This window comes from Tympanuchus pallidicinctus, unplaced genomic scaffold, assembly GCF_026119805.1.
Source record: "Tympanuchus pallidicinctus isolate F22 unplaced genomic scaffold, pur_lepc_1.0 scaffold17, whole genome shotgun sequence".
NCBI lineage: Eukaryota > Metazoa > Chordata > Aves > Galliformes > Phasianidae > Tympanuchus > Tympanuchus pallidicinctus.
The window spans coordinates 15178367-15199217 of record NW_026294690.1 but is presented as its reverse complement, the minus strand read 5'-3'; the positions used below and the strand labels follow the sequence as shown (position 1 = coordinate 15199217).

Sequence of the window (20851 nt, the reverse complement as noted above, 5' to 3'; positions counted from 1 at the left end):
CTGAGCGGTGTGCCTTTTTCTATCTACTCACAATTTCAGTGCTGTGAGTAAGCCGAGGATGCTTCTCACTTCTTATTGTTAAAAAGCATCAGAGAAAGCCCTGAATGTTGCTAGGAAATCAGCAGTTCTCAACAGGGAAAGTAGCAGATCATTATTAAGCCCCAACCCCTAATACCAGTGCTTGCCTCTGTTCCACCTGTTCCGCTGGGTAAAGCTGTAGAGAGGACTGTAAGAAAGCAGTTTTTGTGGCTACAGCCCCATCATGACACCATTTGAACCCCGTGCTGTGCTATTACTCTGATTGCATTACAGAAGAAAGCAGCACAGTGATGCTGGATTCCCCAACGACCACCTGTCAGGCTTGGTTCAGACCTGAGCAGTGCTGAAGGACTACTGAAACCCCCACAGATTATAATCTGCACACTATGAAGCAGGCAGTTTTATGAGCAACTTCTGCCACTCATTATCAGGTTCCATCAGTCTGGCTCTGCTTCACATGGACCTAGCAGGGATGTCTGGGTCCTTGGCTCTTCAGCTCCAGCGTGGCCAGGAGTTGCTGGGACTCACCTGAAGGTGACAGCTGCACACAAGGCAGGTGACACAGCAAGGTCAGCACATCAGCCAACATGCTGGGGAAAGTCAGGGAAGCCCAAAGTGACAGCAAGGCAGCACATCACAAGAGCCAAGAGTGCTTGTAACATTTGTGCAAGACAACTTACAGATTACAGAGGAGATGACTGCAAAGGGACAAAACTGTAGCGCACACCAGCCAGAACCTGAAGCTGCTGCAATCCAGGCTGATAGCTGTGAATTGGTGACCTGCACGGTGACTGCTACAACACGGTCACTGACCCCATACCACCCCAGCTGCCTCCACAGCAGCAGGTCCACCTCCTCTGCACCCTTCACGTCTTTCACTATGAGACTGCCGTGCTTCTTCAGCACTCAGAGCACGATCAAGAATTCATCTGAAGTCAGTCTGACACGCAACGCAATCCAACTTCATTCCAGCAGTTTTTAATATTTACCTTCCCATTCATTTTCCAGCTACACACACAGCCGGACGCAGAGCATTGTTCAGAAGCACAAGCCGTGACTGTGAAAGCAAGCTAACAGCCCCGGCTGCAAAGAGATCCACCCATAGCAGAACCTGGTGCTGTGGTGAGGGCTCACTCCTGGCCCAGAGCTCAGAGTGGAGACACACAGAAAGCAGGAGGGCTCAGGGCATCTGGGGGCACTTCCAGCACCACGAGTGAAATCGGGCACAGTAATACACCAAAAGAAATAGAACTCTGTGTGGTTTTATTCCTCTTAAAAAGAAAAAAAATAAATCTAAGCGACATAGCCGCTTTGGGTAAGAATAATCTGCGGGAAAAAAAAGAAAAAAAACACTTCAGGAAGAAGCTGACACACCACCGAAAGTTTCCAATCCCCAGCGCTCGCTCGCACACAACACACCTGCTTTCAAAGTCAAATGAAAGAGATCGGCCCGGAACGCGAGACCTTGCGGCGACCGCGCAGCCAAAGCGCAAAGCACGGAGCGCATCGCAGCGCCTGTCCCCGCCCGGCCGGGGCTGTGGAACTCGACGGGACCGCGCAGTGCAGTGCAGCGCGGAGCAAAGCAAAGCAGTGCGGAGCAAAGCAGTGCAGAGCAGCCGGCCCCGTGCCCCGCCGACAATGCCCTTTACATAATGGCACGGCGGGGACGGGCCCGCCCCGCGCAGGCCGAACAGAACTGCCATTCTTGCAGGAAACACCGGCTCAATAGCTGCTTTTAACGCGCTGCTCCGCAGGACGTTCCCCTCCGGTGCCGTTTATCGCAGCCGCTCCCAACCCGTTCCCTTCCCCCAAGCCCCGATCCACGCCAGGACAGCGCGTCCTCCGCGGCCCGGCCGCCGCCGCCCACCTGCTTTTAAGCGGCTGACTCTTCAGCTCGTAGTACGTCTTGGGCTCCTCGTGGAACTCCTCTCCCACCTCGAAGTCCGGCACGATTCCCGACTCCGCCTGCATCGTCGCCGCCGCGAGAGGAGAGCCGCGAGGTGACCGCCGCTCCGCTCCGAGCCGAGCCGAGCCGCGCCGCTCCCGCACGCCCACAGCGCCGCGTCCGCCCCGCCCGGTACTGAGTCCGCCCCGGGGCCGGGCCGGGCCGCCGCCTCCGCCCGCCGCAACGCTACGGCTCGAGCCCCACGCGTGCCCACCTGCGGCCCCTCGGCCCCCGCCCCGCTCGGAGCTCGCGGCGTGACGTCACGGGGCTCTGAGCGCAGCTGGGCGTGACGTCACCGCCCCTTTGCGAGGCGGGGCTTTCCGTGACGTCCCGAAAATCCGCGTTTCGGGGTCAAAGTGGAAAAGTACGAGCTGGGGGCCGGCCCTTGTTAGCGGGACGGGCTCGGCGTGCGCTGAGAAGCAGGGAGGGACGCTCTGAATGCAAACGATGTGCAGGGAAAGTGTCGAGGCGGCACGGAGTGAGGTTTGTGGTAATACATGCAGAATGCCGGGGATTCCCGTACCAGGACGAGGTGAATTTCCAGCACAGCAATTTCAATTCAAGTTTTACATGCATTTATAAATGAGAAAAAACAAACAAACAAACAAACAAAAAAACCATAAACATCGCTGAGAAAGGTGTGGTAAAATTACTTTAAAAAAAAAAAAAAAAAGTGGGGTTTCAATCATTTGCAGCAGAAATCGTGAGAAGTACGCCAGATGGATTGCTGCAGGAGCAGGGACGCAAGCAAGCATCCCATCCCAGAGCTCTGCAGAAAGGGATGCTGTGACTGCAACAGCCTGGCTGGCTGCTCACATCGCACCCCACGCAAGCAAAGTTGAGCACAAATATCAGCATTGGGTCCCAAATGGCTCTGCAGCCTCCAAACTCTGTGCAGTGACTGCACAGTGAGAGCAATTACTTCCCTGAATCTGAATCAGAGGCGACAACTTGGATAGGGCCCCGAAGAGTGTTCTTTTGAGCCCACATTGGCAGATGGTAGGGATAGCTCTGAGGAGCCGTGGGCTCGCTAACTGCTTTGGGGGAGAAACGGAGGGGGAAAAAGCAACCACCAGGGGAAAAAGCAACCACCAAACAAACAGTGAGAACGACCTGCAAAAAGCCCGCTGCTAAGCTGCACTTTCAGCTGAGCTCCTTGAGATCAACGAGATGCTTTTGTGAGTGAAGGATGGTGCAAGGAAGCACGGTGCAGGACGCAGCTGGTTGTAAGGCTTCCCTTCTATATTTCTAGGTGCAAAAATGATATATTCTGCTGTTCAAAATGTACAGCATATGAGGTTTCAGCTTTGTTTTAATTATAGCACTAGTTCTAAAGATCCAGTATGCAAATCTATGTCCTAGGCAATGACACTGCTCTAGAGATATTGCAGCTTCAGTAGCAGCATGCGCACAGCTCACAGCACAGAGAACACTGCCTTTCCTTTCATTGCCCCACAAAGCCCTTATTTCTGTCTTTCACCCCTTTTCTGGGCCAGCACACAGTTGGTGTTCAGTGGGCAATATCTCACTGTACCTGGGCTAATTGGGACCTTGACAGCGTTCTGCTGAGTCACGAAAAGCTCTTCTCATAATAGATGGCATTGGTGCTTATAATTCTCTTGTAGAGCTTGTCTTTCAGAGAGAAGGAACAATACTTCCCCTGGGCCGAAGCTGGAAATTAGTACATAAACACACCCCCCAAACAAACAGAGTGCTTGAAGGTGAACCTATTATGCCAATATTGCAGTTAATTTGGTATAAAAATAAAGGAAAACAAACTCAAAAGAGATATTCAGTGAAATTAAAGAAGAAGTGGCTGTTGTGCTGTCATGAGTACTAGATTTCTGTAGAGCAATTCTATGGAGCATCGAGTGTTTCCCCGTTGTGAATGTCCAGCTGCTTTAGGGAAGCAGGGAAGAGCAATTACTGACAAAGTGGAAAATAAAACACCAAAAAGGTCATACATCAAATCAGTGGCAGAACTTGAGTTTTATCCCACTGATTACATTACAGAAATAACCCCACTGAGACCTTTCCCATGTAGGTTTTTTGTGGCACTATCATTCCTCCAAGGCCCGAGATCTGTGAGCAGGTCCAAAACACTCTCACAACCACATAGCCATGGGCAGCAAGCATGTTGAGCAGAGCTGCTTTATTGTTAGGATTATTTTCCCCTCGATGGTTCTCCTTGTCACCCTCATTTGTAGCAGCTTTGCTTACAGATCCCATAAGTTGTATTTTTTTCTCCTGACCTATAAATGCCATTTGAAACAGTTCTCCCATCAGTACTGTCACTCAAAGTGCAGTTTGGGGATCTCTGGTGACATCAGGAGCAGCAACATCATTTGGTATCTCTGTCAGTAGGCAAAACATTTGCCACCCAACTCAGCAGAGTTCCCAGTTTGAAAGAATTTCCCCACAGCAACTGTTTGTGCATTCATCTGAAGGGAAAAGGAAGCAGTCAATGCTGCTATTCAAAAAAGCAAACAGGCATGTGACAATTTTGAAGAAAGTTCCCAGGCAGGCCTTAGCACTCATACTCTGTACTGTATGCTGTGAGATCTGGGATGAGAACAGCATTACTCCAGCAGATCGAGGCAAGAAACTGTTTCTACCCTCTCTCTTTACTGGGCAGAATACTCTGACATACAAGAAAGCCAGCAGCCACATAGAGTGCAATAATTCCACATGGTTCATTTGCATGCAGGGATTGCCAGACACCAGAAGTAGACAGATGTTTTGGGGGTAATCCAACAATACTTTTGAGAGAGAGAGAATAACAGGCTGGGTGCCCCACATACAGGCAGGACAACTCACCCCACAAAGCACTTCTAAAAACATTTCTTGCAAGATTTGCATCTGCTTCTCATAGAAAAAGTTTCTGGTTCTCTCATGAGCACTCCAGGATAGATAAGCAGAAGTCATATTTTAAAATAGAGCTTCTAAGACTACTTCACCATACTTGGAACAAAGTCTAAAATGCTGTCAGTCCCAGGCTGGTTTTATCAGCAGAACTGAAGGTGATTAATTCTGCAGCTGGGCTCCTGAATGAATTCTGTTCCTTTAATGAGTCATGCACTAATCCGTAGCCCTTTCTTTCTTCATCTCTACCATATTCTTCTGTACTTAAATGGATAGGTGACAGAAAAATTCAAGGGGAACTACACAGTATCCTTAAGGGTTTGATTTTCATGCGTTCCTCTTTCCAGATGCTATCTCATGACACGGGTTAGCAACAGCAGTGGTAGCACAAACAGAAGCTGCAACAGCAATGTCATCCTGACTCTGCTTTAGGAAACATTAAGAAAAACCCTTGCCTGGGATTTCAGTTATTCCTTCCAGTTCTTGTTCAAAAGACTTGGCTTTCAAGATTTCCACAGTTAAGAGAGTGAACAGATGCTGCTAGCTCCAAGCAGACAGTGTTGGAGGCCACCACATTTCTGTGCAGTGAGGAACTGCAGATCCTGCAGCCAAGTGGGATTGGGCTGTAGGCAGCCTGGTCTACTGAGAGGTGTGTCTGCCCATGGGACAGCATTGGAAATGGAGGATCTTTAAGGTCCTTTCCAGGACCTCAAGCCGTTCTATGATTCTATCATCTTCCCTGGCCTAGGGAGGGACTGCAGGATGGAGAAGAGACATCTGAGGGTTCTCCCCTTGGGTCCTTGGCCAGCAGAGGACCTGGGGGGGCTACGTCTGGGAGAGCAACAGCAGAGTGAGACACCACGTGCTGCCACTCAACAGTGTCATTTGGCCTGGGAACAAACCTTTAAAACTCAGTAAAAGCAATGGAATAAAGCTTGTGGGGACAACCTTATTTGGTGCAACAAATCTGCAGAATTAAACTGGCGCAAAGGCCACAGCAGATGCAGATAAACCAAGTTAAATTCTAACAGTGATTTAATACAATTTGGTGCAGCATCAGTGCTAGTTAAACTGATTATAGAGTTAACTGGTTTCAATAAGTTTGCCCCAAGTACAGGCACTGGCTTAACTAGACTGCTTAAAGTCAAGAGAGAGCTTCAGCTCTGCCAGCTTTTCCCTGTTGTATTTAAACCAGCACAACCTGTAGGGACATGTGAGCGACTGCTTTTAACAGGGAGCAAAGTGCATCAAGAAAAGAGGACTTGGCCCAGGAATGCTGGCCACAGGCACCTTATTCTTAGCTTTCTTGAGAAACTGTGTCATCTTAACATCAACAACACTTAGGTCTAAATTTGTTCCTGAAAATCCTATTATAAAAGGTGAAACCAAAGTCACTTTTTTTTTTTTTTTTCCAAAATATACATAATCCAATCAATTTAGGGGGAAGGTGTTTGTTCTGTCTCCCCGCTGCCCAATAACAGTTTTGAATGGAAAGCCATTTTTTTCTCAGTAAGAACTTTCTACAGCTTTCTATTTTGATACAGACCTGTGAATGCTTCCCAAGCTTCATCTGTCTTTTGAAAGAGGCTTCATTACAAGAGCTATTTGGAGAACAAAACTTCCATTATTTTTAAGAGTTCAAGGTTATACACTGGAAATACAAAGGTCTGTACTTAGTAGTCACAAACTTGCATACTAAGGTCCTCATTTCCCTGATTCACATCAGGCCTTTACACATGCTCCATGAAGCACAAACCCTCTCAAAATGTCTTAGGATACACATTCCCTACCTGAAGTCAGAATCCCTTTGGTTTTTCTCATTGTCTGTATTTCCACAATCCTTTAACTCCAAACTGCACAGAGATAACTGGTACTATAAAAGACCCAAGCCATACAGAAGGAAAAGATTCCCAAAACTCTTCTTGAGTCATCATGAAGTGCTTTGTTCACAATCTGTCTACTGCAGAAATCCCAGCAGGGATTTAATACCTTTTTCCCCCTTTTCTTTCAGTGAGTTGCCATTGCTCTGACAAGAGGCAATGTAACTCTGTGTCATTGCCTCCATCTACCTGGAATGGATGATTTGCCAAAGGCATCTTTTCTGTGAAGGCAAGAGACTTGGTTTAAAAAAGTAGACTTTGTCAGACCCATTGTGAAGGAAAGCTGATATGACCTGATAGTCAGTCACAAGAATGTATCAAAGACCTGGTTTTGAGATGCTTGCATTCCAGCTGAAACCCACATACAGCCATACAGAGAGGATGCCCCTTCTTTCAGTATAAATCCAAGGACAAATTTGAATATTTACCTCAATTGTATACATACAAGAAGCATAAAATTAGACAGCTTGCCCACCAGCCAGCAATATGCCTTTGTGTCATCAGGTTTACCCTTCTGTGCACTTATCAACTCTTACTCTCCATTTCTCTTGTTACCATTAATTTTGGTCTGTGAAGAGGGAGGGCACAATGTACTTTGGGAGAAAGTCAATTCATACCAAAACCATAACCCATAAGCCAGCCACATGCAAGGCAATGACCCCAACAACAGAGTGTGAACCACTGCTTTTGAAGCACTCATTCTGGCAACTCTTTGGGAAGCACTGATGTCAACATGACTTGGTTTATTTAGGAGAGCTGAAAAAGAACACCATTGCCTGGACCAAATTTTACACAGTTAGGTGACTAGAATACATGAACAGACAAGAGGCTTAACTTTCCACATCCTTCTAGATGATGTACTATGAGAACCGGGTATTCAAGCTGCTTCACATGGCCTCAATTACTTGGCAGAGCAGCTTTCATAGACATGGCTAAAGTGAGTTGTCTTCCCTCCAAGGAGCTATTCAATAAGAAAGCCAGACCTGGAGTTCATGCTGCCTACTTTCCCAGAAGTTAATGCCATTACTATGGCAAAATGGAATAAAAAGTACACTTTGTTCTGTTGTGGGAGAATGCAGAAAATACCCTCTAGTGATTTCCATTAAAATGTCATTGCACAGCAAGCCTTAACACAAAGTTATGTGCAACATGGAAAGCCCCTGCTCAGCAGCATACTAAGCGTACAAGGTAGGTGTGAGCTCAGAGCAGCCAGATTTGCCTGGCTGAGTTACCTCTGCATGTTTACCTGGGCCGGAGGGTTTTGTGCTGGGCTTGGAGCTCTCATCTGTCTGCTAGTGCCAGAGCAGGGCAGCACAGCTGCTCTGACCCAGAACTGTAAATGATTACCAAGAAGTGCAGTATTTGCCTCACACCCACAACTGCAAGCGATCACTTCAGCCACAATCATTGCCAGCATCTCCATAAGTCTTTTACATAGAATGCATTATTATTTATATTTTCTCCATATTATTAGCAAAAGGTGCAGTCTCTGGCACTTTCTTGTATCCTAAGTGTTCATAAAGCTTTCCTTGATGTTAGCAAGTCTATTAATAAGAGCTGCAAGTAATCAGAGCTGCTCCACCAGCCTGTGAAGGGGGAGTGTTGATGACATTGTGTTCCAGCTGAAAGTCATGTAAAACTCTCTACACCTTCTTCTGAAAGATGTCGGCATCATCAGCAAATGCAAATGTGCAATCACAGCACCTCATAATTACTGAGAAGTTGCAGGGGCCCCGTTAGCACTGCAGATCCAAGCAAGCAGGATTCTTGCCCGGCTTGGATGCTATCGGTACAATTCAGCAGCAGATCCACATGCAAAGAGGACTTAACCATACACCCACCCATACAAGTATGTTGTGCCCCTCTGGGTTTCTGCTATGTGGCTGAGCACACAGCAAGCACTTTCCTGCTTGTCTGCCATCAGGGCCAACAGGACAAGCAGAGCAGCCTTTGCTATGGGTTTCAGCAGGAAGACTGTTCCTTTAGTGTCTGCAGATGCATTTGAAACCCCGTATCAGCACTCTAGGGAGATGCTGTCTGAGCTCATTACAGTGTTAGTACTGGAAAGAACTTGTAGGCCTCATTAAGAAGTAGTTCTGTTCTTGAGTCTGTCTTGCTTTTTTTTAAAGCACTCAGGAGACAACAGAAGCACACTTCCTCTTCACATTCAGTTTTGCAATTGGGGGCCTGAAGTGCTCACTGACAGATGTTGCCCTGTTTTCATGCAATCTGTGCAACAAGCACCACTGCCAGCAGCTATGATAGCCTATGATGTCTGTGCAGAGAACAACCAGGTAAGTGTTCTACATATACCTAGCCAGAGCAGCAACATGTGGTTTAGATATGTTAAACATATAGAATAGATGCAGTATTTCTCTGCACATCAAGTTGCATGTCTTACACCACCAAACATCAAGATGTTCCTGCTCAGCATCACACCACCCCCATGCTTATTATTTGTCATCATTCTTGCACATCCATCATGCTATTATTGATACTTAGGTACACTGCTTTAAGCGTGGGGGAAAAAACAGCTATTTCTTTTATCTAGATTCTGTTCTGGATTTCCAGATTTTCCCTATTTATCAAAATAATGCAATCTTATAGAAGTATATGAAAACCATGCCAGGGCATATATTTATGGCCCACACGCAGCACTAACCTTATGCATTCCTTACATGCAAGGTGTTCAAGAGACATGTAGATATATTAAGGAACACAGTTCACCGGGCAACATTGTTGGTAGGTTGTCAATTGGATTAGATGATCTTAGAGGTCTTTTCCAAATGTAATGACTCAGTGATTGGTCAGAGAAAGCTCCAGACCTGTTTTCCTTTGCTGGAAAGGGGACATTAAGAATAAGAAAGCAGCAGAGGGGGAAATCCAGGGAACTGAGCTGGGAAGCAGAGTAAATAAAAAGTGCTTATTGCACGTCTGGCATGCACCTGACTGACATTTCACTCTTAAAATCCCAGTAGATTAATGCAGATAAATGAGTGGAAGTCATCTGATTCAAACATGTGTTGAACAAGAAACCACATAAATGAAAATATCAAGGATACATTGGGTGATGAGGCAATGAGCTCTAGTCTGTAAACATTCTTTCACAGGAAAATCATGTGCTTTGTATTAAAAAAAAAAAAAAAAGTTGTTTTCTTTTGGCAAAACTCTATTAAAATCCAATAACCCACAACTAGTTATTCACAGTGGGATCTGAAGTTTGCATTGGGCTGCTCTGTATCATGAGGTCCCATTTATTCTAGCAGCGCTGTCATATTCTGTCCATTAAGCATCACCTTGTCTGCATGCACCAGCAGAGTGACTCCCAGAGAGGAGTCACAAGACCACCAAACATGTTCCCTCCTTCAGCCAGCAACCAGGGAAGTGCTGAACACGGGCTCCAGCTCCTGCTGGCTCCTGCTGCCACTTGGAAAGTGAGGCAGGAAAGTCCTCGCTCACCAAAATTAGGTCACTAAGGGAGAAGAAGCATCCCTGCACACTGTAATGGTGAGAAACTTCCTACACAAATTATGTGGGACTGGCAGCCTCCACGAATGCCACTCAAAGCGCTCTCCCACTTCCAGGCTCCTCTGAAGCAATGAGATTTTTCTATTCTTTCTTCGCCCATTCCCAGTTTCTTCAGAGCACCTCAAAGGGAGATTATTGAAATACTCATGAAGGGAGTGCTGCAAAAGCCCAAAATCTGTGGTGTGGATGTATGCCTGCCATTGAATGTGTCCCATTTGGCAGCTAAGCCTTTCTGCCCTGGAACCCTTAGGGTTCTTTGGCTCAGTACCTCTTCAGCTTTCTTTTCTCCCATCTAATACTCTGTCTTTCGGGATCATCTAAATAAATATCTACTTTTTTTCCTCTCTCTGTTACTTTGAAGATGTCTGTATAACAGACACTATCAATGGGACTTTTCCTTTGCCTATCTCAAAGTCAGCTGCCCAACACTCTCATGGAGCAGCAGCTCCAGTCAGTATCATCAGCTACAATGCTAGGAGCCTACGGAACCCACCTTGTCACAACAAGTTTGCAGAGCAGCCAAGACTGAGATGAGCTTTATCTCACCAAAGCATCACTGCAAAGTTTACATCAGATCTGTGACATCCAACCAGTGCAAAGCTAACTTTGTGCTACCAAAATGCTGCTTGCCATGCCCAGAGCCCACCTGCTACTATCAATACTCCCTGGCATGAACACAGATACAACGAGATCTATCCTTTTGTACATGTAGTTTCTTCCACTTCTGACTTTTTAAGCTCAGCCAGCATGACCCAAACTACACGGGAAGGAGATTTGTTTAGAACAGAGGAAAAGACAACTTTCCAAAGTGATTTACTGAAACATCTTCATTCTCAGGTCTGCAGAAATTTCAACATGACCTGGAGGACATTTGGCTGGAATTTTGCACAAGTATGCACATATCCCCAGCACAGCCCGTGAACTTGCACACCACAGGACTTTGAACAACTAGGTATGCTCCATCACACACGGGTAGCTGTTTACTCGTGTTCAGTTTTAGTGTCTACCATGAGTAGTCCTACTGAAAGCAGTGGAACTATTTCCACAGGGAGGAACTACTTAACATGAGTAAAAACATTGCAGAGAGAAATTGTGCAATGAAACCCAACATCAGTACCTCTCTAAAAGGACATATTGTTGCCTACCCAATGCTCTTGAATCTGGTAGAGGTCACTGTCAGCAGCTCTCTCTGGATGTGGGGCTGGTTAGGATGCCCCAGTCATTCTTAGGGCAGAATTCCCTTTTTCCAAGAAGTCTCTTTAAGGAGAGACACCTCCCTTTCACCATCTTCCTCATAAAGAGAGCTGTCTCTTACCAGAAAACAGCCAATGAAAGCCAGTGGAAGGCTTCCTGCAGCAAGATGCCATGACTTTTCAGCCTGGATCCAAAACAATTTTAAGTCTCTGTTCCCTCCAGGTGTAGCTCCAAACACTCCATCCAAAACTCAGAGCCAACTACGCGCAGCAGCTGACTGAAATTGAAAGTGATATCTCAGCCATCTGTTTAAAAAATGTGAGGCCATTGACTCATTAGTTTCATCCAACTGTAGCAGCACAATAAAAAACACACGCCTTCTGGAGAACAATATCAACATGTGTGGGAGGGCAGCATCTCTGCAAGATGTGGTGGGATGTGGCAGTGAAGAGCATCTCCCTAGAAGTGATCTGCAGGAGCTTTGTCCTGACTTGCCGTGCTTGTGCTGGGTTCCCTCTGCACAGGCTCTGGCCATTCCCACACTGGACAACAGGCCACTTCGTTTGGGTGCTCTCCTTGGATTGAGGCTTTGGTGACTGATACTGCTTTCAGCTGCCCTGCTCTCATTTGGCCAGTCTCAATTAGCGGAAATACAGTAATTAGAGATTGTTGTAATTCTATGGGACTACTCATAAGGCAAATCAGAGCTGTTTGCAGCAAGTTTTCCAGATCAGGGGTGAAAGCTGGCAAAGATTAGTTTAACAGTGTACTTCAGTTCATGGAAGTTACTGAAGAAAACATAAGTAAAGAGGGAAATCAGATCTCAGCAGAGTTCAACATTTGAAAGTTGAAGTCTCCTCCTTATGAGCTCACCATGCTCTGCTGAGCAAGTGGAAGGGAAAATAATTTCTCTTAATAGCGTGACTTCAAGAAAGGAAGTTGTGTGGGCAGAAGCACTGGGGTAACTTTAAGTGCAGCAACGTCTCCCTCCACAGCATGCTGGCCAAGGGGCACTTGCTTTATTCCAGGTGGGGAAATTTCAATGGCGAGATGTAGGGAGGGAAATATCCAATATCACCCACTTTAGAGACATTTATTTCTAAAGCAAATTATGACTACAACTGTAAACTTTTTATTGCTGCCTCTCATGCAGTTCATTTATTGTAACTTCCTTTTTTGAGTGGGCTGTTTATTTTTAAGCAAGTGTTGTTACATTTTTCACTAGATTACTAATAGCCACGTGCTCTGGCTGCTGAAGCTGAATAAGCTGATGTAACTGTAGGTCAGAATCTCAGCTCCTTCCTTAGCCTACCCCTCCGCCCCCTCCCAAGTAAATATACAGGAGATGAACTCAAGCTTTCCTCTAAGAGCCCAATGCACTTTGCCCTTGGGGGAGAAGACAGAGTCCCACTTCCAGCACAGCCACCAGACCTCATGGTGCTGCAGATGGGAAGGAGACAAGTGACATTTCTACCTGCCACTGATTAAGTTTTGCAGAGTGAAGGGTTCTGCATCAACCCCTTGTTTCTGTCATAACCCTTAAGAGTTAACAAACAATTTGTTAAGTTCTTGCCACAACAACTTTGGAGACTCCTTACCAAAGCCCCAGCAGAAGGTTTACTGCATTCAGTAGCTCAGCTAACAGCATGATATTGGGGCACACACTCAAACACTCCCCTGGCATTGGCACTTGAGGGTTTTCCTGGTCCAGAAAGCCCTTGCCTGATGGCTTTGGCCCTCTCAAAGCCAAGTGACAGGTATTCTCCTTTCCAGATGTTTTGTCTCACCGAGAGTTTGTGGCAAACTTAAAGATCTTTCATTATTACTATTTTTGTGCATCTGTTTGTGTGGAAATGAGGAAATAGAGTTGTTCTGGGTTTTCTAAACATGCCTTCCTCTCATGAGCACAGTTTACTGGAAGCATGCATTCTTGGATAGGCCAAACAGCCCTGGGCTGCCCCTGCTGGGTGCTGAGCAGCCTCGTTGAAAGACAGTTGCGACAAGCAGGCTGCTCTGGGTGTCTCCTTACACACATTTGCTCTCTACTTGCAGGCATTGTGCAAGATGGAGCACAGCCAAAGCCCTCCAAGCATAGCCAGCTTCAGAGACATCTGAGTGTGCAAGAGAGGACACCAACAGCGCTTCGCCTGCTCCACAGGCACAACCAACACCTCTGCTCTTCCCAGAGTGAAGGTTTGAAGGAGATAACATACACTTACTAGAAATTTTTCAGATATTCACATCTGCAGGTCTCACCAATGTGAAATGTTCCTGTCCTATCAGCAACACCATTGCCATGGTATTTTCAAATGGCAAGATTAGCCCAAGGCTCTATCCAGGTTTTCAGGTGGTTGGTGGACCTGTCTGGCACCATCCTTTATGTTTAATATGAATAAATAACTTTGTTTTCCACTATTGTTCAAAGTGAAGATTATTTGGATGAGATTATTCAATTCCAAATTCGTCTGAAGCCAAATTTCTGGGATGGGCTTTGAAGAAGCCAATATGCTTTGGATCAAGCCTTCGGCACATTGCTCAATTTTCCATTCTTCTGCATGAAAACAGTTTACCAGTTACAGGGAGGAAAAGGGCAGCAGAGTTTTCCAAACAGCTCTCAGCACAGTGCAGCAGAGGCTGTCCTCTCAGTTAGAGACCTCCTAATTCACATTACAGCCACCACCCACAAATCCATCTGTCCTATAGCTTTCAGACACCACCTGAACATCCTGCTTTCATAGGATCAAATGGGAGCTTTCTACCAACTAGGGAACAAGGGCATTTCCCCAGGGTGTTTCCCTTTACCCCTCTGTGGGGCTACAAATGCCACAGAGGCTCTGTGGAAACTTGACAGTTCCTATTTTAGCAAGGCAGATGATCAAGTTAACATTTAATGCTCAGCACCAGCTCAGCCCATTGCTGTGCATCGAGGTGCCTGCAAACCGTTCCGTGGAGCTGCTTGTCTGGATATCTGCATGTTCCACGGTCTGCAAGGAGCGCTTAAGCTCCGATACCCACATTTAACCCCAAATCCTAGCAGGAGCTGAGAGCACTGTTCTAAACTCAACTTTTCGGAATGTAATTATCACTTAAGCAGCGAGGGAAGTTTCACCCTAAACGAGGGTTTCTGCGCTCCTCTCTGCCTGCTTCCCAATCTGGCCAGCAGAGGGCGCTGCTGCATCGCTGCTCGCAGCCCTCAGGGCCGCTGCTGCGGGGCCGGGCTGGCATCGATAGGGCACCGGCTTTTTCCTCGGGAAAGCAGGCATGCAGTCCTTTCAGAAACAGAAAAGCTCGTTTTCTGCATCCCGCCACCTGAGAGGTGAAAGAGTTACAACACCGGCTTGAAATAACCAGCTGTGGCTGAATTCCTAAAAGCCTTACCTGATGGGTAGCAGGCAAATTCTGCTGTTCTGTAGCATAACTCCAAACTCAGAACAGATCTTCAGAAACAGCTTGGAAGCTGGTAACCATTTGGCACATGCACACCTGAGCTGCTTTAAATCAGCCAGTACCGCAGCAACTGGGTCCCTGGAGGGCTGAACACGACCTGGGAGTGGTGCCTTAAAAACAGCAAGGCTGCTGCCATTTTGCCCACCTGCCTCTGACCTCAGGGATAGTATCTATATACACCTGCTGTCATTTATGGCATCACCAGTGATGTAAAGTCTGATAGAGGTGCTGCCCCCACCCCACAGCATTTCCCAGCTCTGGAGAAAAGGAGCAGATAAGGGTGGTTTTAGGCAGTCATCTTGTGGCTAGAGGGACAGCTGGAGTGCACTGAATGGTACACAGCCTCTACAGCTTGCTTGGGGTGAAAGGGTACAAGCAGAGGGACAGGGTCTTAGGGATAATGTTCTAAGTTATCATCGTTTCCAAGGAGCAGACAGCTTCTGACATTCAGTTTAAAGTTCCCAAGGAGAAAATGCACTGATCAAACACCTATTTCAAGTTGCTGTTTACCTAGCAAACATTTCTGCATTGGTTTCTGTATGGCTTTAAAGCTGTCAAAAGCAATGGCAGGGATATTTTGTCTTAGCACAAGCCTCTTTCTCTAGCATGGACTCTAAGATAGATCAGCCTACAATGGCAGAAAATGAAATGAAAATGCTCATTTTGAGTGAATATTTGTTAAATTCCCTTCCAGCCCAGCAAACAGATCTGTGTGATCTGATTCATGCACCAAAGAAAGACTTTGCTGAAATGCAAGGAGTCAGCTTAGATTCATGAAAAGATAGTTGCTGGCTCATAACAGGATTTAGGGAGAACGTTTCTCATGCCCAGTGTCATTTTTATCTACATTACTAAATCTCATTCCCCTCTCCTCCTCTGAAAAGATTACAAGCTCCAACACGATACCAGGGAGCACAAAGCAGAAGACGTGGCATTTGTTTGTAACATTCCTTTTTGCAGATAAGCCTTGACTCCAGATTTACAGCCATGCTCTCTCCTTCCCTAAACAAGCAAGGGTGGACTTGCTGCTTCATCAAACTCTGCCCATTCTCTCCTGCATCATTCCTCATGGCTGGAAGCACCAGAGGATAAATGATTGGCCCTGTCTGTCACTGATACATGTCATTATTCATTTCCCTTTAGCACAGTCTCTATCCTGGAAGTAGGCAGCTGATGCCAGAGGAAGGAAGGTACGTTCCAGGAACAGAGTTCAAGCCTTGAACCAGGCTGGTTTTGTCTCCCTGGCCTCAAATCCATACTTGGTGAGGTGTAGAGGTGCACATGGGCTCTGTCAGCACATCAGGGGAGGTTTTGACTACCTGGAAATGATGCTAGTTGGTATTTCACTTCTGAAATACATTTATTTCCCTGTTTGTGGCTCCAGTCTTTTCTCAAAGTGCTATTTGAGACTGGCAACTTTTATGTTTAAATTACTGTTGCCTACGGGCGCTGCGCAGTGAGGATATCAACATTTTATATGGGATACAGCAAGCTGATGTTGATCCTAAGGCTTAATTTAGTAACAAGATTACTCAGAGAAAAATAATGTACTGAAAACCTTTATGTGACAAGGAAATATGCCAAAAGTCAACTTGGCCAGTGTACTTAACAGATAAAAAACTTTTTTTTTTTTTTTTTTTTGAGAACTTTAATTAAATTTCCTATGAATTCATTTGTAATAACAGCAATAAGCACCATATATGGAAACCTTCAATGAGCTGTTAGCAAGGTAATTTCCTGAATTTGGCTTATATCTTAATAATGTCCAAATCCAACTAGATTTTAAAATACAGCTGGTATGTATTATTCCAGCCCAAGTATGAGAGGGTGTGCATGGACTGATTTGCTAGTCTGGGTGCATAAAATAAATGACTTTGGTGCTGCTGACATTAGGTTTTACTGCATGTAGAATGATGCTTCATCCCATTTTGAGACACAGTAAGGAGAGAGTTAACAATTTCTTCAGTTTAACAAAGAAGCCTTGCACATACCTTGCACGCTGCCACACTCCCTTAGCAGGCCTGTATTGCTGTCAGAACCTGGCAGGGAGAGGCTTTGAACCATCCCACTTGGAGCCAAGCAGGCAAGTGGTGAACTGTACTTTGCTCCAGTAGCTTTAGCCATGAAATGCAAAGGGAAGGGATTTGGGGCGGGAGGGGGGAGAAGGAGGGAGAGGTGAGCAGCCACCTCTTCTCATAGATAAGTAAGCATATACACCCAGCTTGTAATGCTACCCCTTTTTCAGACATTTCCATGCTTCATGTGTATAAACACAGTGAAATGCTTTGCTACAAGGTAGGGAATAAATGCTCCTTGCTGTCTAAGACTGATGTCTGCATGGAGGAAGGAGGCTGTGCTCAGAGGACGAGCCCCATCAGTGTATGGAAGCTTCCTCCAGCAGCTGTGGGATCTCAGCATGCCTTGTGCTGTCAGACACTCAGAGCCCAAGTGCTAATATGGGATCTGTAATTAAAACATCATGGCCAGGACTTCCAAAACCCTAACCTCCCTGCCATTAATTTTGAACAGCATTAAGTACTCCAGTCTTAACAGAGGCAGAGTAAGTCACAGTGCAAACAGACAGCAGGAATTATCTTGGGGTGTGAGGCTGACATGAAGAGGGTGACAACAGTTGTGGCATACAAAGCATGCTGTTGCTCTTTGGAAAGGCCACAGGAATGCTTGAGAAGAGCCAGAGGAGAGCCCAGCTGAGAAAATGCAGAACAGACATCTGCTTTGGAGAGTGCTGACCATTTCCCCTCCTATGCCAAGCAAGGAATTGTCATCCTAACACAACAGCAATTCCTGCTCAAAGAAGGCAACAGCCTCAGGGGTACTTTAAGGCCTGTTTAAATCCTTAGGCTCCTAGATTTCATAGATTCAGACCCAAGTGGGAAAGGCATCAAAAAGTCCAAATCAGGGTTAACCCTGTGTTCAGGAATGTCAGCTACCAACGAAATCACACATCTAAAAAAGAAGACAATATTTCTCTTTATGAATATACAGGAAGAAGCCTGCACTCTATAAAGCTTCCTAAGTCCAGGCAATGACTAAATTCAGGAACAGAAGACCTGGAGGCACAACCATTCGTAATCCTTTTTTTACAGTTAAGCAAAATCTCACATAGTAATTCAGCTACACCATGGGCTGGCTTACAGGTTGGTATCTCCTTAGAAGTAGAGGGGAGGATCCCAGCTGGATCTTCAACTCCTGACACAACATATACTGCTTTTATACAATACTGCAGAAAACTTACTCTACAGAGCTGGTGAAACACCTCTCTAAGGCATCCTGCCAGCTAAACTACTTGCTAGTGCCTACCCTCAGCACCAGCCAACAAGGCACAGCTTGTTCTCATTAACTATACAATCACTCCATCAGATTTGACATCTCCCCTGCTTTCCAGGGATGTTATGGCCTTGATTACCCTACTTCCCCAAGCAGTATTGGTCTGCCACAATGAGCCCAGGAAGAATATCTCCAGTGGTGGGGATGGATCTGCTCCACCCCAACGTCCCTCTCACCTCTCTGGGGGTTTAGCTCACAGTGCGGGATTGTTATTGCTTTAGAATCCCCCTTGGTACCTACTCCATCCTTCCCCCTGCCCTGTATGTCTCTATCTTCCTGTAGTCCCTTTCCTTTGCTTTTCCATTTCACATTATCAAGCATGCTGCAGGAGCACGTGCAGCTCAGGTGTCTGGTGTCTCCCCTGGGCAGCACTCCAGCAAACCCTCCATGTAACATAAGCATCATCTAAGGGCCCCTTTACTGAAGCATTGCCCTGTATTTATTGAATCTGTCATCCTGTAGGTTAAAACGGGAGAGGTTTCCACCTTGGGAAGCTCCCTCTAGGAAGGTTTCTATTGGCAGTACCCTCCTTTCTGCAAAGGGGTGGCATTGGGAGAGCTGCCCCCATTCCAGGGGCAACATTCTGTTATGCTGAGTAGATCCTGCCTCTGAACAGAAATAATTAATGGAGTATTGCTTTGTTTCTATGAGCAAGAGACAACCAATAAATCTACAGTGTTTAATGGGCGAGAAAATGAGCTAAACAAAATTGCCACAGGATATCATGAAAACCCAACCTGTTCCTGTTAATGTGTTCTTAGAAAGCAGCACACATAACAGATACGACTACAAAATGAACAGGAGCTTAGCAAAGATTTGTGCAGAGGGGACCCTTTGCATTTGACATGCTCTGTCACATTGAATTTTAATTACAGCTCCCCTTTGGTGCTGGAGCAGGAGGGGAATGCTAATGATGGGCAGGGAGCAGCAGATGCAGTCTGCAGCCCTGCGCTCACACAAAAGGCAAATTTCCCAGCCTGATGGCACAGGGCATAGCTGTAGTGGAAGTACAGATCTTGCCTTTTTGGTTCTCCCCTTTCTCTTCTAATGTTTTACCCCAAACGGGGAGTTGCTGGTTGGATTAAAACACACACAAGCAAACTGAATGTATTCAAACATTTCCAACACGCAGCCTGTCGTTGCAAGAAACCTACAGAAGGAAATCTCATTTTTTTATCTATTACGAAAAAATACGACCACAGATCACTTCTCTGATGACTACCTACTTTGAGTTATTACAATGAATTGATGCTATGTTCTATGACCACTGGGATCCTGTTTGTCCATTTGTATAGAAATGCTTTTGGGAGGCACCTGTCAGAAGCCATCCTGGGTGTTTCATCACTGTGGGTCTGGAATTGTGGCAGTGGTCACAAGCAGGCACTTGGCTTGGGGTCGGTGTTACACACATGCTTCATTCTCTGAAGGAATTGCAGACAGCACCAGTGCCATCCCTGCTGTTCTCTATCAGAAAGAGAGAAAATGTCTTAATCCAATGGTGAGCATTAAATATGTGCTAAGTGTTACTACAGCAAAAGCTTCCAAAATTATGGGATGCTGACATGTATCTCCACAATTTGGACATTAACAGTCTACCCAAAATTCAAGAAAGCGGAGAGTGCATCTGGAAAGCATTAAAAATCTACTTTCCAGATCTACTTTCAAAAGATTTTAGAGGCTTCCCTGAGTGTTACAACTCCTTGGGTCCAGCTGAAGTCAGAGGGGTTTGCTGAGTTCAGTTGGGCTTCCTGGTTGTTACGGAGATTTATAGCTTCTCAGAAAAATAGGTGCAGTTTTCAAAAAGATCGAAACCACCTCGTATTTATTATTATTGCTATTACTATTATTATGCTATTCGAGCATCAGCTAGCTTTCACAGAAATGCAGTCTGCTTATCAGAAAGAATGGCTGATCTGCATAGACTGTGTGACAATTCATAGGCTCCTTAGGGAACAGAACAAAGACTTCCACGGCGCTTTTGTTGTAAGAGTGCGATCCATTCCTAAGGGGAAATGCTGTGTTATAATGCTGTCTGCTTGCACAATAGAAAGAGGTTTTTCCTCCATTATTGGTGTTAGTAATGCAGTGTTTGCTGTCTGTGTATTCCTGCCAAAAGTATTTGTAATACTTCATGCGCTATTGATAAAATAGAGTTGCTTGAAAAAAAAACAACAACCCAGATTAGAGCCAGTGAAATAAATCATATGGGAGTTTTATCAAATGACAGAGCCATTTAAAGCTATAAATTACCTGTAAGCAGCAACATGTGCTGCTCCATTCCTTTTTTTTTTATAGTTTATTCTCACCATCTTCTTCTCTTTCCGTGTCTCTCTTCTCCACTCTAGTAATAAAAAACAACTCCTTTAGGATTTCCCAGTGGCTGAACACATCTGGTGTATGCTGCTAAAGAGCAGCATGAGAGGTGAGGTTAGATCTGACTCTATCTGTTACACTGCAGCGGTGCTTCTTCCACCACTGGAAGATGCTTCCTTCACTTCAGCATTGAAAGTGCACGTTCACCTTCTCAGCAACACTTCAGCCTTTGGCCAGATCAGCTCACTGTCAGTAAAACAGCAATGTGATGGAAAATGAGTAGTTGTGTTGTCCA

The 20851-nt window shown here is 45.7% G+C and overlaps 1 protein-coding gene across 4 annotated transcripts in view; it reads right to left on the bottom strand.

The window, feature by feature from the left end:
- The window catches only part of MITF (melanocyte inducing transcription factor), an 88647-nt gene extending 86525 nt beyond the window's left edge, over positions 1–2122 (bottom strand). For 2 of the 4 annotated variants that reach the window (XM_052679259.1, XM_052679261.1), the window contains exon 1: positions 1907–2121. In XM_052679259.1, coding sequence (XP_052535219.1) covers positions 1907–2010 — 104 coding nt within the window. In that variant the 5' untranslated portion in view covers positions 2011–2121. Of the gene's footprint in view, positions 1–1906 lie in introns of all 4 variants that reach the window. The other 2 variants (XM_052679258.1, XM_052679262.1) reach the window with 2 other exon arrangements.
- Positions 2123–20851: the final 18729 nt, after the last annotated feature.